The sequence below is a fragment of the Scyliorhinus canicula genome, chromosome 24 (assembly GCF_902713615.1).
Source record: "Scyliorhinus canicula chromosome 24, sScyCan1.1, whole genome shotgun sequence".
Lineage (NCBI taxonomy): Eukaryota > Metazoa > Chordata > Chondrichthyes > Carcharhiniformes > Scyliorhinidae > Scyliorhinus > Scyliorhinus canicula.
The window spans coordinates 9,350,671-9,368,656 of NC_052169.1; the positions used below are offsets into that span (position 1 = coordinate 9,350,671).

At 50.6% G+C, this 17,986-nt stretch overlaps 1 protein-coding gene across 1 annotated transcript in view; it reads right to left on the reverse strand.

The window, feature by feature from the left end:
• Nucleotides 1-7,476: 7,476 nt before the first annotated feature.
• The window catches only part of LOC119956709 (synaptotagmin-2-like), a 76,837-nt gene continuing 66,327 nt past the window's right edge, over nucleotides 7,477-17,986 (reverse strand). Inside the window, exons 3-5 of the mRNA XM_038784043.1 lie at nucleotides 14,365-14,533; nucleotides 11,303-11,469; nucleotides 7,477-8,037 (exon numbers count right to left, since the gene is read on the reverse strand). Of these exons, the coding sequence (XP_038639971.1) occupies nucleotides 7,888-8,037; nucleotides 11,303-11,469; nucleotides 14,365-14,533 (486 nt within the window). The 3' untranslated portion in view covers nucleotides 7,477-7,887. The remainder of the gene's footprint in view (nucleotides 8,038-11,302; nucleotides 11,470-14,364; nucleotides 14,534-17,986) is intronic.

Below are 17,986 nucleotides of genomic sequence, written 5' to 3' on the forward strand. Positions count from 1 at the left end.
ATTTGTTGCCTGTCCCTCATTACCCTTGAACTGTGTGGCTTGCTGAGAGACCATTTCAGAGTTAACCACATTGCTGTGGGTCTGGAGTCACGTGTAGGCCAGACCGCGTAAGGACGGCAGATTTCCTTCCCTAAAGGGCAAGGCTGTACCCGGTGGATTTTTCTGACAATTGATCAGAGAAATTACAGTGCAGAAGGAAGCCATTAGGCCCATCAAGTCTACACCAGCCCGATAGAGCACCCTACCTAAGCCCACACCTGTACCCTGTCCCAGTAACCCAACAACCCCACCTAACCTTTGGACACTACATGGAGCGTGACCAATCCACCTAACCTGCACACCTTTGTGACTGTGGGAGGAAACCGGAGCACCCGGAGGAAACCCACGCACACACGGGGAGAACATGCAGACTCCGCGCACAGGCAGTGACCCAAGCTGGGAATCGAACCCGGGTCCCTGCTGCTGTGAAGCCACAGTGCCAACCACTGTGCTACCGTGTCGCAATGATCGATGAAAAGATGATCGTTTCAATACCGACGACTAGCTTTCAATTCCAGATTTATTCATTGAATTCAAACTCCTCCATCTGCTGCGGTGGGGTTTGAACCCCACGTTGTCCGAGCATCAGCCTGGGCCCCTGGTCCAGTGATGTTACCACCACACCACCATCTTCCCCTTACGCTACAAGGTTGAAAATCCAGATTTGTTTCTGACCTCATTTTAGACCCACATATATATTTGGCTCCACTCCCTCTCCCACTCGCCCTCTGGGTTAAGACGATGTCCTACTTGCTGTTGAATGAAGAGGAGGCGGGGCGCCTGCTCATGCACTGTATAAAGTCATTGCCATTCGTGACCCCAACAACCATAATTTCTCCATTTTGTTTCTTCTTCCTATTGTATTTCAATATTTTTGATACCTGAATTGTTGTGCTTCCCAGCACATGGTACCAGGCTCAAATGTTACCGCTATGTAACAGCGAGTGGAATATATCTGGACGTGTGCCATCCCAGCACAGAACCTGTGCAGGACTGTCAAACAGCGAATCGCTTTATTGCCCCTTTTAATGCGGGTGTGAAAATCTCACTCACGTGTGAGGACTTGGAACCAGCGAGGGTGAGATGTAGACCTTCTGGAGGGACCCGTTCCTGATCTTTTTCTTTTGCAGATACCACCTGGTCCGTTTAATCTGCTGGACTGGCCCTGGTAATCTAAAGAATGTTTCCGCGAGGAGTTTTCCAATGCTTTGTTTCTCCTCTTGGCTTCGGGGTGGAGTGGAGGGTCGTGTATATATAACTAAGTGTCGAGGCTTACTTTGATGTCACTTTTCTCCCCCATTTAACATCTTTTACGCTTCTGTGAGGCCCCCTTGCCCTCCATCTCCACTGGCTAAACCAGCACAAATTTCTCCACTTACCACTTGTTTCAATCTTCTAGACATTGGAAGCCATTGTGGCTATTCTCTGTATCATCCCATTGGCTGGAATTGTTTATTTTCAGATGGTGACTGATGGCAATGGTGAGTGCTGTCCTCACTTATGTCCATTCGGAAAGCAAAATGATGCAACGGTTCGTGGGGGGGGGGGGGGGGGGGGGGCGAGGGTGTATAATGTAACCAAAATGATTGAGGATGGCGTCGGTGATGCAAAGACAGCAGGACCAAGTGGGCAGGAAAGAAATGGCCAGTTTGACTGGCACAGTGGTGCTGCATTGCCTACCTGACACCAAGTTGTGGATGGCCCTTCTGCTCAAGGTCAGCTCAACAGTAGACGTCCACCTTAACCTCCCCTCCCACGAGAAACACTGATGTCTAACTCGATTCGTAAATAGGGTGTGCAAACGTGATGTCAAACTTGTTTGATATTTGATACAGTGGGGGGGGGGGGGGGGGGGACCTAAGAGTTACAGGAGAGAAGGGGGAAAGCTGGAGTGTAAGATGGAGAATGCAGGAAGGAGAACAATGGTGGCGATCAACTTGTTCCTCAATTTTAAAATTTTTCCTTGGGACATGGGTGTGGCTGGCAAGGCCTGCATTTGTTACCCATCCCGAATTGTCCTTGAACTCTACGATTCTAACTGGATGGCTTGAGGGGCGTTAAACGTCAACCGCATTGGTGTGGGCCTGTAGTCGCATGCAGGCCAGACCGGGTAAGGACGGAAGATTTCCCTTCCCTGCAAGACATTAGTCTTTACGACAATGGTTTCATTGGGGCTGGTTTAGCACACTGGGCTAAATAGCTGGCTTTTAAAGCAGACCAAGGCAGGCCAGCAGCGCGGGTTCAATTCCCGTACCAGCCTCCCCGAACAGGCGTCGGAATGTGGCGACTAGGGGCTTTTCACAGTAACTTCGTTTGAAGCCTACTTGTGACAATAAGTGATTTTCATTTCATTTCACGGTCACCGTTATTGGAGACTGGCTTTCAATGCCGGGTTGATTAACTGAATTTAAATTCTCCCAGCTGCTGTGGTGCATGTCCACAGAAGCCTGGGCCTCTGGAATTTCTAATCCAGTGACCTCGCCGCCACGTCATTGTCTCCATTGATTGGTTTCCCCGACCATTTCGGAAGGAAGTTAACAGTCGGCCATTTTGCTGTGCGTGACATGTCGGACAGACCCGGCCAGGATGGCCTTCCCCAAAAGGCCTCACTGAACCAGATGGGCCTTGACAACAATCAGTGATTGTCGTCAATGGCCATCGTTACTCAGACTGGTGTTATATTCCAGAGTTTATTACTGATTTTAAATTCCATCAGATGCCGTTACTCAAGACTGGTGTTATATTCCAGAGTTTATTATTGATTTTAAATTCCATCAGATGCTGCGGTGGGATTTAGACCTGTGTCCCGACAGCACGATCCTTGGCCTCTGGATTAATAGGCCACGGCACCGGTAAGGGGATGGTTTAGCACACTGGGCTAAACAGCTGGCTTGCAATGCAGAACAAGCAGCAGCGTGGGTTCAATTCCCGCACCAACCTCCTCAAACAGGTGCCGGAATGTGGCGACTAGGGGCTTTTCACTAACTTCATTTGAAGCCTACACGTGACAATAAGCAATTATTATTATTATTTATCCCATCCACTTTTTTTTAATCATAGTTTTTCCTGCTGGAAGTTGTTTGTGTCCATCTTAGGTGTGAACAACATCAGGCTTGGGTTAATGCTCACTTCTAGGCCAGTTGGTGACACAGCAGAGGATAAGAGGAAGACATAGAATCATAGAATTTACAGTGCAGAAGGAGGCCATTCGGCCCATCGGGTCTGCGCCGGCCCTAGGAAAAAGCTCCCTCCCGTAGCCCACACCGCCACCCCATGAAAAGTCTGCAGCGGAATTCTCCGTCGGTGCGTTCCCCCTGTCCGCCGGCAGCGCACTCACACCCGCCCGTCTCCCGATGTGGGATGGCCACAATGCGACAATCCAGCTTCCGGCAGGGGCACGCAGCGATGCAAAATGCGACTGCCGAACCGGCGAATCCCATCCCTGTACTCTTGTGGGCGGCACGGTAGCACAGTGGTTAGCACTGTTGCTTAACAGCGCCAGGCTACTAGGTTCGATTCCCATCTTGGGTCACTGTGTGCAGTCTGCACGTTCTCCCCGTGTCTGCGTGGGTTTCCTCCGGGTGCTCCGGTTTCCTGCCACAAGTCCCGAAAGACGTGCTTGTTAAGTGAATTGGACATTCTGAATTCCCCCTTCGTGCACCCGAACAGGCGCCGGAGTGTGGCGACTAGGGGATTTTCACAGTAATGTCGTTGCAGTGTTAATGTCAGCCTACTTGTGGCAATAATAAAGATTATTATTATTATGAATAATTAATATGCGTCAGGAGATGGGAGAACCAAAACAGGAAAGAAGCATAAATTGATGTGCGCTACACCGGGCCCTCTGTGGACAGAGAAATGCACTTGACAAGCCAAGAGGCAAAATTTGCATTTTTAAAGATTTAATTTTGAGACAACATTTACACAAAATATTGATGAAGAAAACAACCTATAAGCAAGGCTTCAAAAATATACATATATATACATATACTGACCACAATCATTCACTTTTTAAAAATTGATATCTGGTTCACGAGATGCTTAGCTATCAATGACCAATCAACAAACACATTTGATATTTCTATTAGTGAGCCAGTTAAGCCTGTGATATTTACATTCTCTGTAAGTGAGCGTAATGTGGAATAAATAATCACCACTGCATGCTGCCAGTCACTTAATGGGCACTGTCGCTGGCACAAATAGATGGCAGTGACTTGGGAGAAGGAATGGGTTGTGATCACGAGGGGCTCTATGTAATCCAGCCGAGTCAATTCTTTCCCAATCATTTTGGCCAATGCATCCTGCAGAAGGTGTGTGATTGGTCTATTTGGCAATGGAGGACTTGAGGAGCAGGTGTCGACCATTTGGCCCTTTGAAGCTGCTCCACCGTTCGATAAGATCGCGACCGATCGGAGTATGGTCTCAACTCCGCTTCCTTGTCTGTCCCAGCGTAACCTTCGACCCCCTTTGCCAATCAAAAATCTGTCCAATTCAGTCCTGAATTAATTCAAGTGGCCCAGCCATCTCTGCTGACCGGGGAAGAGAGTTCCACCGGCGAATGGCCATCGGAGGAGGAGGAGGGGAGGGGAGGGGAGGGAGGGGAGGGGAGGGAGGGGAGGGAGGGGAGGGGAGGGGAGGGGAGGGAGGGGAGGGGGGGAGGGAGGGGAGGGGAGGGGGGGGAGGGAGGGGAGGGGGGGGGAGGGAGGGAGGGAGGGGAGGGGAGGGAGGGAGGGGAGGGGGGGGAGGGAGGGGAGGGGGGGGAGGGAGGGGAGGGGAGGGGGGGAGGGGAGGGGGGGGGAGGGGAGGGGGGGAGGGGAGGGGGGGGAGGGGAGGGGAGGGGGGGAGGGGGGGAGGGGAGGGGGGGAGGGGGAGGGGAGGGGGGGAGGGGGGGAGGGGAGGGGGGGAGGGAGGGAGGGGAGGAGGGGAGGGGAGGGGAGGGGAGGGGAGGGGAGGGGAGGGGGGGGAGGGAGGGGAGGGGGGGGGGAGCCTCTTATTTTTAAAATGCGTCCCCTAGTTCCCGTCACCCCCACAACAAGAAACATACTCTGATATCCAACCAATCAAGTCCCCTCAGGGTCTTGTATCTTTCAATCCTTCTCAACTCCAATTTGGGGCAGCACGGTAGCATGGTGGTTAGAATAAATGCTTCACAGCTCCAGGGTCCCAGGTTCGATTCCCGGCTGGGTCACTGTCTGTGCGGAGTCTGCACGTCCTCCCCGTGTGTGCATGGGTTTCCTCCGGGTGCTCCGGTTTCCTCCCACAGTCCAAAGATGTGCGGGTTAGGTGGATTGGCCATGCTAAATTGCCCGTAGTTTCCTAAAAAGTAAGGTTAAGGGGGGGGTTGTTGGGTTACGGGTATAGGGTGGATATGTGGGTTTGGGTAGGGTGATCATTGCTCGGCACAACATCGAGGGCCGAAGGGCCTGTTCTGTGTTGTACTGTTCTATGTTCTATGTTCTGTTCTAATCTGTTCAACTTTCTGCATTGGATAAGCCTATCCTCTCAGGAATGAGTTGAGTGAACTTTCTCTAAATTGCTTCTAACTCCATTATATCCAGTTTCAAATAAGGAGATCAAAATTCTGCCCAGTACGCCAAACGTGGTCTTACCAAAACCCTGTACAACCGCAGTAAAATATCCCTACTTTTATATTCTATTCCCCTTGCGATAAACAGCAACATTCCCTTTGTCTTGCGAATCACTTGCTGTTCTTGCATACTAACTTTGTGCACCAGGACATAAGTGGCACAGCGGTTAGCACTGCTGCTTCACAGTGCCCGGGGACCCGGGTTCAATACCGGCCTTGGGTGACTCTGTGTAGAGTCTGCACGTTCTCCCCATGTCTGCGTGGGTTTCCCCCGGGTGCTCCTGTTTCCCCCCCCCCAGTCCAAAGATGTGCACGTTAGGTGGATTGGCCATGCAAAATTGCCCTTCACTGCCCCTTAATGGCAGCATGGTAGCAGTGTAGATAGAACAATTGATTCACAGCTCCAGGGTCCCAGGTTCGATTCCTCTGGGTGCTCCGGTTTCCTCCCACAGTCCAAAGACGTGCAGGTTAGGTTGATTGGCCGTGATAAATTGCCCTTAGTGTCCAAAATTGCCCTTAGTGTTGGGTGGGGTTACTGGGTTATGGGGATAGGGTGGAGGTGTTGACCTTGGGTAGGGTGCTCTTTCCAAGAACTGGTGCAGACTCGATGGGCCGAATGGCCTCCTTCTGCACTGTAAATTCTATGATAATCTGACATGGCAGTTTATGATACGAGTTGTCATCTACTATTAAAAGTAACAAGAGTACCCGATTGTACTGGGCATTCTGCCCTAAGCTTAGTTATTCCTATCAGTTGCATAGCCAATCTATCTAACCTGCACATCTTTGAACTGTGGGAGGAAACCGGAGCACCCGGAGGAATCCCACGCGGACACGGGGAGAACGTGCAAACTCCACACAGACATTGATCCGAGCCGGGAATCGAACCTGGCACCCTGGAGCTGTGAAGCGACAGTGCTAACGACTGTGCTACTGTGCTGCCCTGGACGCGACACCAGTCTGCAATCGATAAGTAAAGCTCCTGTAATGCTGAATGACGCTATTAAACTGCAAATTGCTCCCAGACCTACCAGCTCCAGCTGAAGGGATAGATGGGAATATTTTTCCTGTGTTTGTAAAGCTCAAGAACATTAAAAAAAAACCCAGCTCTAATTTGTTTATGATTGTAATTTGGTCATAATTGAGCACTGAAAGGATTAATGTTCTTTAACTGTAGGTGTGTGCTATCTCTTATTGGATGACTGGGTGTTTATCAGTTGGACCTGATTTTAGTTGATAACACTCTTGCCTACTGCCTCTATAAAAACTTTTGTTGTAGTGACAGTAACGTTCCATAAGGTGGCGCACAGTGTAGTACGGGAAGTTGTAGAAAATGTGGTTTTCTTGCCCAGCCTCCCAACTTCCAACTTGCATTAAACATGAGCTCATCCAGAACTCCACTGATTGAATCCACTGAGCCCCATTCATCCATCATCCCAGTTTTCAAGTCCCTCCATGGCCTCGTCACTCCCCATATCTCCAATCTCCTCCAGCCTGACGACGCCATGATGCATTTGCCCTCTTCCCACCCCCCCAACACACAACTCATTCACATCCATGATTTGTGCTCGTGCCCCCAGCTCTCCCCCCCCCCCCCCCCAGCATTGTAGATGATGGACTATGTATCTTCAGCTGCCAAGGCCCTAAATCCTGGCATATTCTCCGCCTTTTCTTTACCCTTGCAAGACCCTCCCAAAATAACCTACCCCTGGGCACAGCTCTCCTGAAACGTCCAGAGGTGTTCTTCTGTCAAATTTTGGCTGATGACGCTCTTGCGGAGCTCCTTTGAAATGCTTGACTCTGTTAAAGGTGCTATGTCAATGCAAGTTGTTGTTGTGGTAATGTTCCCCCCGTGCTCCCCCCCCCCCCCAACAACTACATGACAACCGCATGATATATTTATTTCACTCTGTGTAGAATGTCTTTTTAAGCAGTTCTCAAGCGCTTTCAATCTCCCAGTGTAGGATCAGCAGCGGCAAATAGGTTTACAGTGCAGACTGTGACCCTCTGGCATCACGCGCCCCTTAGCAACCAACCAGCCATCAGGGACAAAATGGCTGCCAACGGTTACCACGCACGTAGGCCTAGGCCAGGGAAGCGAGAGAGTCTGGAACTGTTTACCTTGCTCCTGCAACACTAAGCTCCTAAAGGACGTAGGGTTTTTAGCACATTGGTTTTCTCACATTTCACTGAATAGGTTAAGAGGAGTTGGCGGGGGGGGGGGGGGGGGGGTATACAAAACACATGCGTACGAAGGGTATCTAGAAAGTGTCTGGCTGGATGGTGTGCCACCTGGCCGATTCCACGTGCCCCCGGCTGGACATCTCCTTCCAATGAGTCCGTCCCGTCTCTGAAGCGTTTGCACCGATGAGCACGTGGCCAAGGACGCCACTGCGGGTATAAATGCGACCCTAGAAATCAAAAACAAAAAGACACTTACACCGAGTGAACCTGCACTGGATCCACTCCTTCACAAAACTTGGTGCTTATCAAAGTCGGAAAGAATGGCGCCAAACGCGAGAACGTCATGCGTCCATGTGGTGGTATGATTTGCATAGCTGTCTGCCATTGGTGCAGAACACTGGCTTACCATTGGCCCTGGTCGGTCATGTGCCTCTCGACCGATTGGTTGAGACCAGTCATGTGACGGCTCCCCGATTGGTCGAGGGGCTGGGTTAACCCCGCCTCCAGAGCGAGGTATAAATACCCAGAACGCCCGGCGGTCGTCCATTTACTGTAGTCGACCGCAGGGCTAACTTCTAGCTTATTAAAGCCTAACTTTTGTACAGCAACTCGTCTCGCGTTCGATTGATGGTTCATCAGTCCATTCCGAGGCTGTGCCCACATCCCTGAGGGGGGCACGCCCAAAGTATCTCCCGCTACGGCCCAAGGCCTTCAGCGAACGCTGGGCAACACGGGGACCTGAGTGTGTCCTTGATAAGAAAGGAAAAATTACAGTTTAAAAAGTTCAATCAGGACGTGGATTTATATGAATGAGATGTTGCTAGAATTAACAAATTTGTGGAAAATGGGTTTGGGGAGGGGGTGGGGGGCAGGATAGGATGGTTGGTTATCTTGTGTCTGAATGGACAGATGATAACCCCTTCATAAATAAAACTGCAGAAGAAAACATACTGGGTCCTCGGTCTGAACAAACCTCTCTAAATTTGTTAAAGAAAGAAACAATAAACAGTCCCCTGAAATAAGAATTCAATATCTGGAAGACCATAAATGATACACCTTCCAAATTCCCAGTGTGCACTCGTGTCACAAAAGATTCTTCCATGAGGAGCACAAATTTGGAAAGAATTCCATTCTCGGATATTCACCCCCTCCTCCGGGAAAAAGAAATCGGGCTGGACTCTCCATGGGTGGGAACCATGAGTTTCGCCAGTAGCGCACGCACGCCCACGGATTTCCCAACGACGTAGGGGCGCCAACACTGGGGAAACCCCATTGGCCCACTGCCGGGTCGGAGAATCCCAGCTGCCCACAGGGGCGCGCCGCACCGGAAAACGGGCGCAGCGGGATGCAGTGTCCCGGCCAATTTTCCTATCAGCTGTTTAGCTCATTTGAATAGGGTGTTGGTTAGGCCGCACCTGGAGTATTGTGGGCAGTTTTAGTGTCCTTACCTGAGGAAGGATGTTCTTGCTATGGAGGGAGTGCAGCGAAGGTTTACCAGGCTGATTCCTGGGATGGCGGGACTGTCATATGAGGAGAGACTAAGTCGGTTCGGATTATATTCATTGGAGTTTAGTAGAGTGAGAGGGGATCTCAGAGAAACTTACAGAATTCTAAGAATCAGACAGGGTAGATTCAAAAAAGAATGTTCTCGATGGTGGGGGGGGGGGGGGGGGGGAGGGAGTCCAGAACTTGGGACCGTCGTATGAGGATAAGGGACTGAGATGAGGAGAACTTTCTTCACTCAAGAGAGTGGTGAATTTATGAAATTCACTACCACTGAAAGTAGTTGAGGCCAAAACATTGTGGGATTTCAAGAAGGAATTAGATACCGCTCTTGGGGCTAAAGGGATCAAGGGATCCGGGGGGGAAGGCGGGATCAGGCTATTGAACTTGATAATCAGCCATGATCGTAATGAATGGCGGAGCAGGCTAGAAGGGCCGAATGGCCTCCTCCTGCTTCTATTTTCTATGTATGAAGCTGGCAATGGACTGATGCTTCTGCAGCACATTTGTTGTAACTGTATCAAAACATCGCATCCTATCTGTCATGAACAAACTTCTTGACTGTATCAAATTCCTAATTAAAAGCCTTCATCCTTAATTCTACAATTACGATGTGGTTCTATTCTATGATGACCCTGCCATGCGGTATCTTTTCTCTTGTAAGATAATAATGTTATTCGACCCTATGAAGATTGCTGAATGCAGAGACAATTTGCCAAAGCTTTTCTGTCTCACGCTCATCATGGCCAATGCAAGAAAGTCAAACAAAATGTCCCACTGTTAGATGTAATTCCCCAATTGGGGCAGCGCTTGCTGAACAATCCTGAGTGCGCCGACAGCTACAATAACAAACAATTTAAGATAATCAATTGAGCTTGTAAGTGTGGCTTATTTGCCAGAACTGATCTATATTCAAAAGCAAGGACACATTCTCTTCAAACAAAAGGAATATGTTCAAGCTTTGCACCTTTATCGAATTACCTGGGAAGCTTGAGGAACGTATTGTCCGCCGTGGCAAAGCCTCGGTCAATCAGAGTCAAGTTGTCAACCAGTCAGGACCCTTTTCAGCTGTCGTATAAATTGTCGTGGTTGTTTGAAATTTGGCATTCTTGTGTTTGTCCCGATGAGTGGGTGGCACAGTGGCAAGGGCGGCACAGTGGCACCGTGGTTAGCACTGCTGCCTCACAGCGCCAGGGACCCAGATTTGACTGTGCGGAGTTTGCACTTTCTCCCCGCGCCTGCGTGGGTTCCCTCCGGGTGCTCCGGTTTCCTCCCACAGCCCAAAGACGTGCCGGTTAGGTGGATTGGACATGCTAAAATTGCCCCTTAGTGTCCAAAGGTTGGATGGGGGTTCTGGGGATGGGGTGGGTGTATGTGCTCCTTCAGAGGGATTCTATGAGTGTGAGATGAAAACTGCCATAGCCCCCATGAGACAAAGCTTAAACGAAGGTCCAAGACAGGGACTGGCGAGACCTATTCTCCCAGTAAGGCCTACACTGGGAGTGCGATGCTATGTAAAGTTTAACCTGTATATACATAAATAAACTTTTCACAGTAACTTTATTGCAGTGTTAATGTAAGCCTACTTGTGACACAAATAAAGATTATTATTAAAAAGTCCACAAATATGTCTCTCTTTTTAACAATATTCCAGTTCTGTGCCACCAAATCTCTGAATCCCGGCCCGGGCCCTGACCCTAACCACCGTCCATAAGATGGTCATGTTCCGATGAGGAAAGAGCGAGGTTCCGTTTGCGCTGCTCCACTAATTGTACCCTTTGCGCCCTTAAATGTGGCTGCATGGTTTCACAACATTGAGCCCCCCATCTCTCCTTTAGAGCTGATCCTTCAGCAAGCCGAGTGCCCTGGGCTCAGCCGGCAGCTGGGCTTCATCCGCTGGTCCGACCTTGGCTGGGCAAGACCTAATGCTGGGCGTGAAGCTGTTCAAAGCGACGGGTTAGACGCATTTAGTTTGCCACTGCCCCTTACCTGCATGACTATGAACTCCAAGGAGAGCTGCAGACCTTCAATGTCACCCGGAGGAACGTCAAACAGAAATGGCGCGTTCCACACTGGGTTGTAGCCGCTCGCCGATTTGGTTTCCTTGGTTGAGAGGATTTTGCCATCTTGGTGGAGATTTATAATGACATAGTGATCTGCAAAGGAAGATCGGGAGATTAGCAATGGCGATACATTACTAATCAGTGGGTTAAGCACGCACCCCCCCCCCCCCCCCCCCCAGCCCCAGTCCAGCCACCCAATGGGGAGGATTAACTCATTCGCTGCATCGTTTGGCACTAAGACACTCGTCCTCTCAAACCATTCAGCGAACGTCAGCAACGAGGGCAACAACCGTTATCCTCAACAACTCGGATCTTTCGCTGTGGATCACCCCAAATGCCTGAAAACACAATGGCCGAATACTTAGTGACAAGCACTCCCTGGGTGAAGGTGGCAGCTGAGCACCGGAACTGTCTATCCCTTGCTGCTTCTGCGAAGCGCACTGTGTCGTCTAGCTTGCGTTTGGCGGCCGTCCAGTTTTCACGCCAGCCGAACGATCCAATTGATTGCCGAGCTGTAAATTTGAACCGGTTCCGTTAAGCGCTACTCCGGCGGATTACTGAAGGGTGGTTGTAGAAAATGCCCCTTGGGCCTATCTCAAATAAAGCAACTTGACCAGGAAAAGCCGATGAGCAAACCGTTTAGGTGAGCTAACGGAAGTGCACGCGTGGGAATAGACCTGACCACTGCTGAGGCTGTTTGCGGGAGTATTGGTCACTGAGATGAGGTATCACAGGGTGACCATTCCTGGAGCGATTGTCCTCGAGTGAGGACTCGCCCTCCGGTGGACAGAACGAGAGCTTTGAAAAAATATATACACACTCTGCAATTTTAATTTCTGCGTAAGCAGCGCCTGCTCACCCCCAGCTTCCATCGCCCCATGACTGCCGGCACTTCCTTCAGCTTCCTCGTTCCGAGACTCCGGAACTCCCCGTTTGAACCACTCCACCTCTCTCCTTCGCCTCTTCCTCCCTCTTTAAGACCTAACTCTTTGACCAAAGTTGCGATCATCTTATCCTGTGTAGCTCAGCGTCAGGTTTTGCTTCGTAACATTTTTGTTTGGGGCCTTGGGAACCTTTTTGCTACATTCCAGGCCCTGTATCAATGCGAGCTGTGTTTCACACCAGGGAGAAGACATGTGTGAACGCCGTACAGCTTTAGTTAACATCCCATGCGTTTTGAGAGGCCTGAATTTTTGTTGTGACATGCGCTCCAAAGTCGGGAAGGGACCAGCCCCTCTGCGGCTGACGTACCTCCAGGGGGTCTTTTTCCCAGTCGGTCTGATTATCTCATTGCCTTCCCTGTCTGTCATGACCAAGGGAAGTTTCGGGAGAGAGAGACAGGCACACAAAATTGGGAATGCTCCTGGACAAAGGCCCAAAATATTCTTTCACAGTGATACACTGTGTTCAGTTTTGATCACCTTGCCATAGGAAAGATGTTATTAAACGGGAGAAAGTGCAGGAGAGATTTACAAGGATGCTGCCAGGACCCAAGGGACTGAGTTACAGGGAGAGATGGGACCGGCGAGGACTTTTACCTTTGGAGCTTAGGAGACTAAGGGGTGATCTGATAGAGGGTGTACAAGATCATGACAGGCATGGATAGGGTGAATGCACTCAGGGTTTTCCCAGGGTTGGGGAATCGAGAACTAGAGGGCATAGGTTTAAGTTAAGAGGGGAAAGGATTGATGGGAACCCGAGGAGCAACTGTTTTTACACAGAGGGTGGGACGTATGTGGAATGAGCTGCCGGAGGAAGTGGTTGAGGCAGGGACACTGACAACATTTAAAAGGCATTTGGACAGATACATGGAGAGGAAAGGTTTAGAGAGGGATATGAGTCGGGATTCTCCCCTACCTGGTGGGGCGGGGGGTCCCGGCGTGCCGGAGCGGCGTGAACCACTCCGGCGTCGGACCGCCCCAAAGGTTCGGCAGTCTCCGCATCGTTAGGGGCCCAGCCCTCACATTGAGGGGCTAGGCCCGGGCCGGAGTGGTTCCCACTCCGCAGGTTGGCGTGAACGGCCTTTGACGCCATCCCACCCGGGGCCGAAAGAACTTCGCCGGCCGGCGTATGTCCGCGCATGCGCCGGAGCGTAAGCGGCTGCTGATGTCATCCCGGCGCATGCACAGGGGAGGGGGTCTCTTCATCCTCCACCATGGTGAAGGCCATGGTGAAGGCGGAAGAAAAAGAGTGCCAGCTCGGCACAGGCCCGCCCGCCGATCGGTGGGCCGCGATCGCGGGCCAGGCCAACGTGGGGGCACCCCCCGGGGTCAGATCGCCCTGCCCCCCCACCGAGGACCCCGGAGCCCGCCCGCGTCACCAATCCCGCCGGTCAGGGAGGTGGTTTAATCCACGCCGGCGGGAGAGGCCTGTCAGCGGTGGGACTTCAGCCCATCGCGGGCCGGAGAATCGCCGCCGGGGGGGGGGGGGGGGCGCCGACATGCGCGGCGCGTTTCCCCCCCCCCCCCGCCGAATCTTGTGGGGCGGAGAATTCGCGACATGGCGGGGACAGGATTGACGCCCCATTTTCAAATGGGGTTAGTTTGAATGGGCTTTTTGGTTGGCACGGACCAGTTTAGGCCGAAGGGCCTGTCTCCGTGCCGTAGATTCTATAACAGGGAGAGTTTTAGAGAAGCATTTTGATGTAGAAACTAGTTGTCTGCTTGGACTAGACACAGACCGACTGCGCTGGAATGATTAAACTCAAGGCCCACCTGATATTTGGAATAGGCCTAATTTTACACCAGGGCAGTGATCTGCAGGCAGCTCCTGACCATCCCCAGGCAACTTGTTGGCAGAACGATTTGAATCTTGCAGCATCACATTTTTTCCACTTTTACACTTTTACTTTAATGCCGCATTTCCGAGGCTAAAGCATTACTCTGTATTGGTTTCTGCTTCCACGGACAGAGATCAGGAAGATTGGGGCACGAGGAATGGGCTGTAAGAGTCTAACCCCACCGGCTCCCGCTCCCTGCACCCTCTCACCTGCTGAGCCTGGCATGCGGGTCAGCTTGCCCAGAGTCTCGGCCTTTCGAACCAGGACCTTGATTCGGTTAGCCAGGGTCTGGTACTGGAGTAGGACGAAGAGTTGGCCCAACAACTTGGGCTGAGCTGTGCTGCTTGTTGGACCCACCACGTCTTGCGAGCTGAGACACTGAAAATAACGCAAGGATTCTTCGTTACGACGGAAACACGAAAAGCGACTCAAAGCACGGAAGGCGGCCACTTGGCCCATCGCGCTATGCTGGCTCCTTGAAAATCCCATCATGCTCACTGCTCAATGCTCCCACCTCACTATTTTTCAACCAATAGGCTCCTCAACCTCGTAAAACCATTTATGGAATCAACATCTCTTTTTTTTTTTGGATCAATGTTTCCAAATCTTGACACCCAAATGAAAATGGTTGCCTCGTTTCCCGTCTGGATCTTTTACCAATCATTTTTATTTCCGGTCTTGAGTTGTTGACCAACATACCGGAGGGAATATATTTTCTCTAGGTACTGGGCAGCACAATGGTTAGCACTGCTGCCTCACAGCGCCAGGGACCCGGGTTTGATTCCGCCATTTGGTGACTGTGTGGAGTTTGCACGTTCTCATCCTCCGGGTGCCCCGGTTTCCTCCCACAGTCCAAACATGTGTAGATTTGGCGGGTTGGCCATGCTAAATCACCCTTAGTGTCCAAAGGTGTGCAGGATAGGTTACAGGGATAGCGAGGGGGAATGGGCCTAGTTAGAGTGTTGTTTGGAGGTTTGATGCAGACTTGATGGGCCGAATGGCACTGTAGGAATGATACGGGGCTGATTTAGCACACTGGGCTAAATCGCTGGCTTTTAAAGCAGACCAAGGCAGGCCAGCAGCACGGTTCAATTCCCGTACCAGCCTCCCCGAACAGGCGCCGGAATGTGGCGACTAGGGGCTTTTCACAGTAACTTCATTGACGCCTACTCGTGACAATAAGCGATTTTCAATTTCATTTTTCATATGGATTCTCTCTCAGAATTTCTTGTCATCCTGAAAACCTCAATAGTGCCCGCTTAACCTTCTCTATTCCAAAACACATTAGAGAGTTAGTGGGGCGTCACAGTGGTTAGCACTGCTGCCTCACAGCGCCAGGGACCCGGGTTCACTTCCGGCCTTGGGCAACTGACTGTATGGAGTTTGCACGTCCTCCCTGTGTCTGCATGGGTTTCCTCCGGGTGCTCCGGTTATCTCCCACTGTCCAAAGAGGTGAAGGTTAGGTGGATTGGATATGCTAAAATTTCCCTAGGAGAGATTACATGGATAGGATAGAATTTACAATGCAGAAGGAGGCCATTCGGCCCATTGAGTCTGCACCGGCTCTTGGAAAGAGCCCCCTACCCAAGGTCAACACCTCCACCCTATCCCCATAACCCAATAACCCCACCCAACACTAAGGGCAATTTTGGACACTAAGGGCAATTTATCATGGCCAATCCACCTAACCTGCACATCTTTGGACTGTGGGAGGAAACCGGAGCACCCGGAGGAAACCCACGCACACACGGGGAGGATGTGCAGACTCCGCACAGACAGTGACCCAAGCCGGAATCAAACCTGGGACCCTGGAGCTGTGAAGCATTTGTGCTATCCACAATGCTACCGTGCTGCCCAACAATGCTACCGTGCTGCCCAACAATGCTACCGTGCTGCCCAACAATGCTACCGTGCTGCCCACGGGGGATTGGATGGGGGATGGGGGATTTACCATGGGGGATTGGACCTAGGTAGGGTGCTCTTTCAGAGGATTAGTGCAGACTCAATGGGCTGAATGGCCTTCTTCTGCACTGTAGAGATTCCATGAGGTTGAGGATCGTATTAGATTATCGAAGAGCTATATAAATGTTGCAAAGAATAGTTTGAGGATTTGGAATGTTTTAGAAACCACAAAGTTGATAAAAAGGAAAAAGCATAGACTGAGAGAGTAATCTGACCTGGAATATATGGACTGATTATAAGAGCTTCCACAAGTATATTGAAAGGAACAGAGTAGCTAAAGTAATCTTTGGTCCCTTAGAAGTGGAGACTGGTGAAATGAAGTTAATGTGGGAGGAATTGTGAGGCTTTGATCATAAGACGAGAGAAGCAGGATATTCCTTGAAAAGGTGCGATATTTGTTAATGTTCAGACAGACTTGCGTACACTCGAATAATAAAATTGGCATGCAGGTAGAGAAAGCATTTAGAAAAGCAAATGGCGGAGGGCAGCGCGGGGGCGCAGCGGTTAGCATTGCTGCCTCTCGGCGCTGAGGACCCGGGTTCGATCCCGGCCCCAGGTCACTCTCCGTGTGGAGTTCGCACACTCTCCCCGTCTCTGCGTGGGTCTCACCCCCACAACCCAAAGATGTGCAGGGTAGGTGGATTGGCCAGGCTAAACTGCCCCTTAATTGGAAAACAAAATGGGTATTCTAACTTTAGTGGGAAACAAAGGAAAGCAAATGACATGATGGACTTTATTGCGAGGGGATTGGAGTACGAGAACAAAGCACAGTCGTTGAAAGAATCATTGAAACGATAACACAAGAGGGAAGCATTGTGATTCCAGTTATTATTTACAGGTTGCACTGTAGCAACTCCCCAAGGTTTCTCCGACCGCACCTCGCGAACCTACGACCTCCACCACCTTGAACGACAAAGGCAGCGAGCACATTGGGAATGTGCTCCAATTCAACTGATAAACAACGATGCCAATCCTCCCCGCGAATCAAGTTGGTTCAGTCGACGTCCAGAATCCATCGTTTAGTCTGGATGTTCAATCTCAGTGATCAGAAGGCGGCTGGTGTGGGAAATGGGAAACCCCTCGATCAGACGGGTTGGTTTTAAGGTACAGCGCCTGTTGGAGTGGGGTACAGGAAACGTGACTCTTCTCGTCACCGATGCTGGGCGTAATTCAGGCTCACACTGAGAGCTACATTACTGCTCTCTTTGATAAGTCCCACATTAATAAAGATAAATGGCCGTTCAAATGCAATGGGGCAGAATTGGAACCAGAAATCAAGTCAATTGCGTCACAAATGAGGATTTATGTTTCTTGTTACCAACTTACTGCTGTCTGGCATGAGTCAAGCTGATTGATAAAAGGTAGTGTGCGCGCTTTCTAAAGTCAAACAGTCACTGGCTAATCATTCATATTATGTCCGCAATTATGAAATATTTACACAAACTGCTGCGTACACGGAGAAGTTACCAATCCGGTGCCCTGTGGTGGAGTGACACGCAGTAAGGGGAAACAGTGGGCTTTAATTATCATCCCATGCTCGCGCATAAGTACATTCACATGAAATGAAAATGAAAATCGCTTATTGTCACGAGTAGGCTTCAATGAAGTTACTGTGAAAAGCCCCTAGTCGCCACATTCCGGCGCCTGTCCGGGGAGGCTGGTACGGGAATCGAACCGTGCTGCTGGCCTGCCTTGGTCTGCTTTCAAAGCCAGCGATTTAGCCGAGTGAGCTAAACCAGCCCCTGTTCTAACATGAGCGAGGGTATTGGTGATAAACACATGGAGGAAATGACATCTGGTGAAAATAATCCATACCAGCCTCCCTGAACAGGCGCTGGAATGTGGAGACTAGGGGCTTTTCACAGTAAC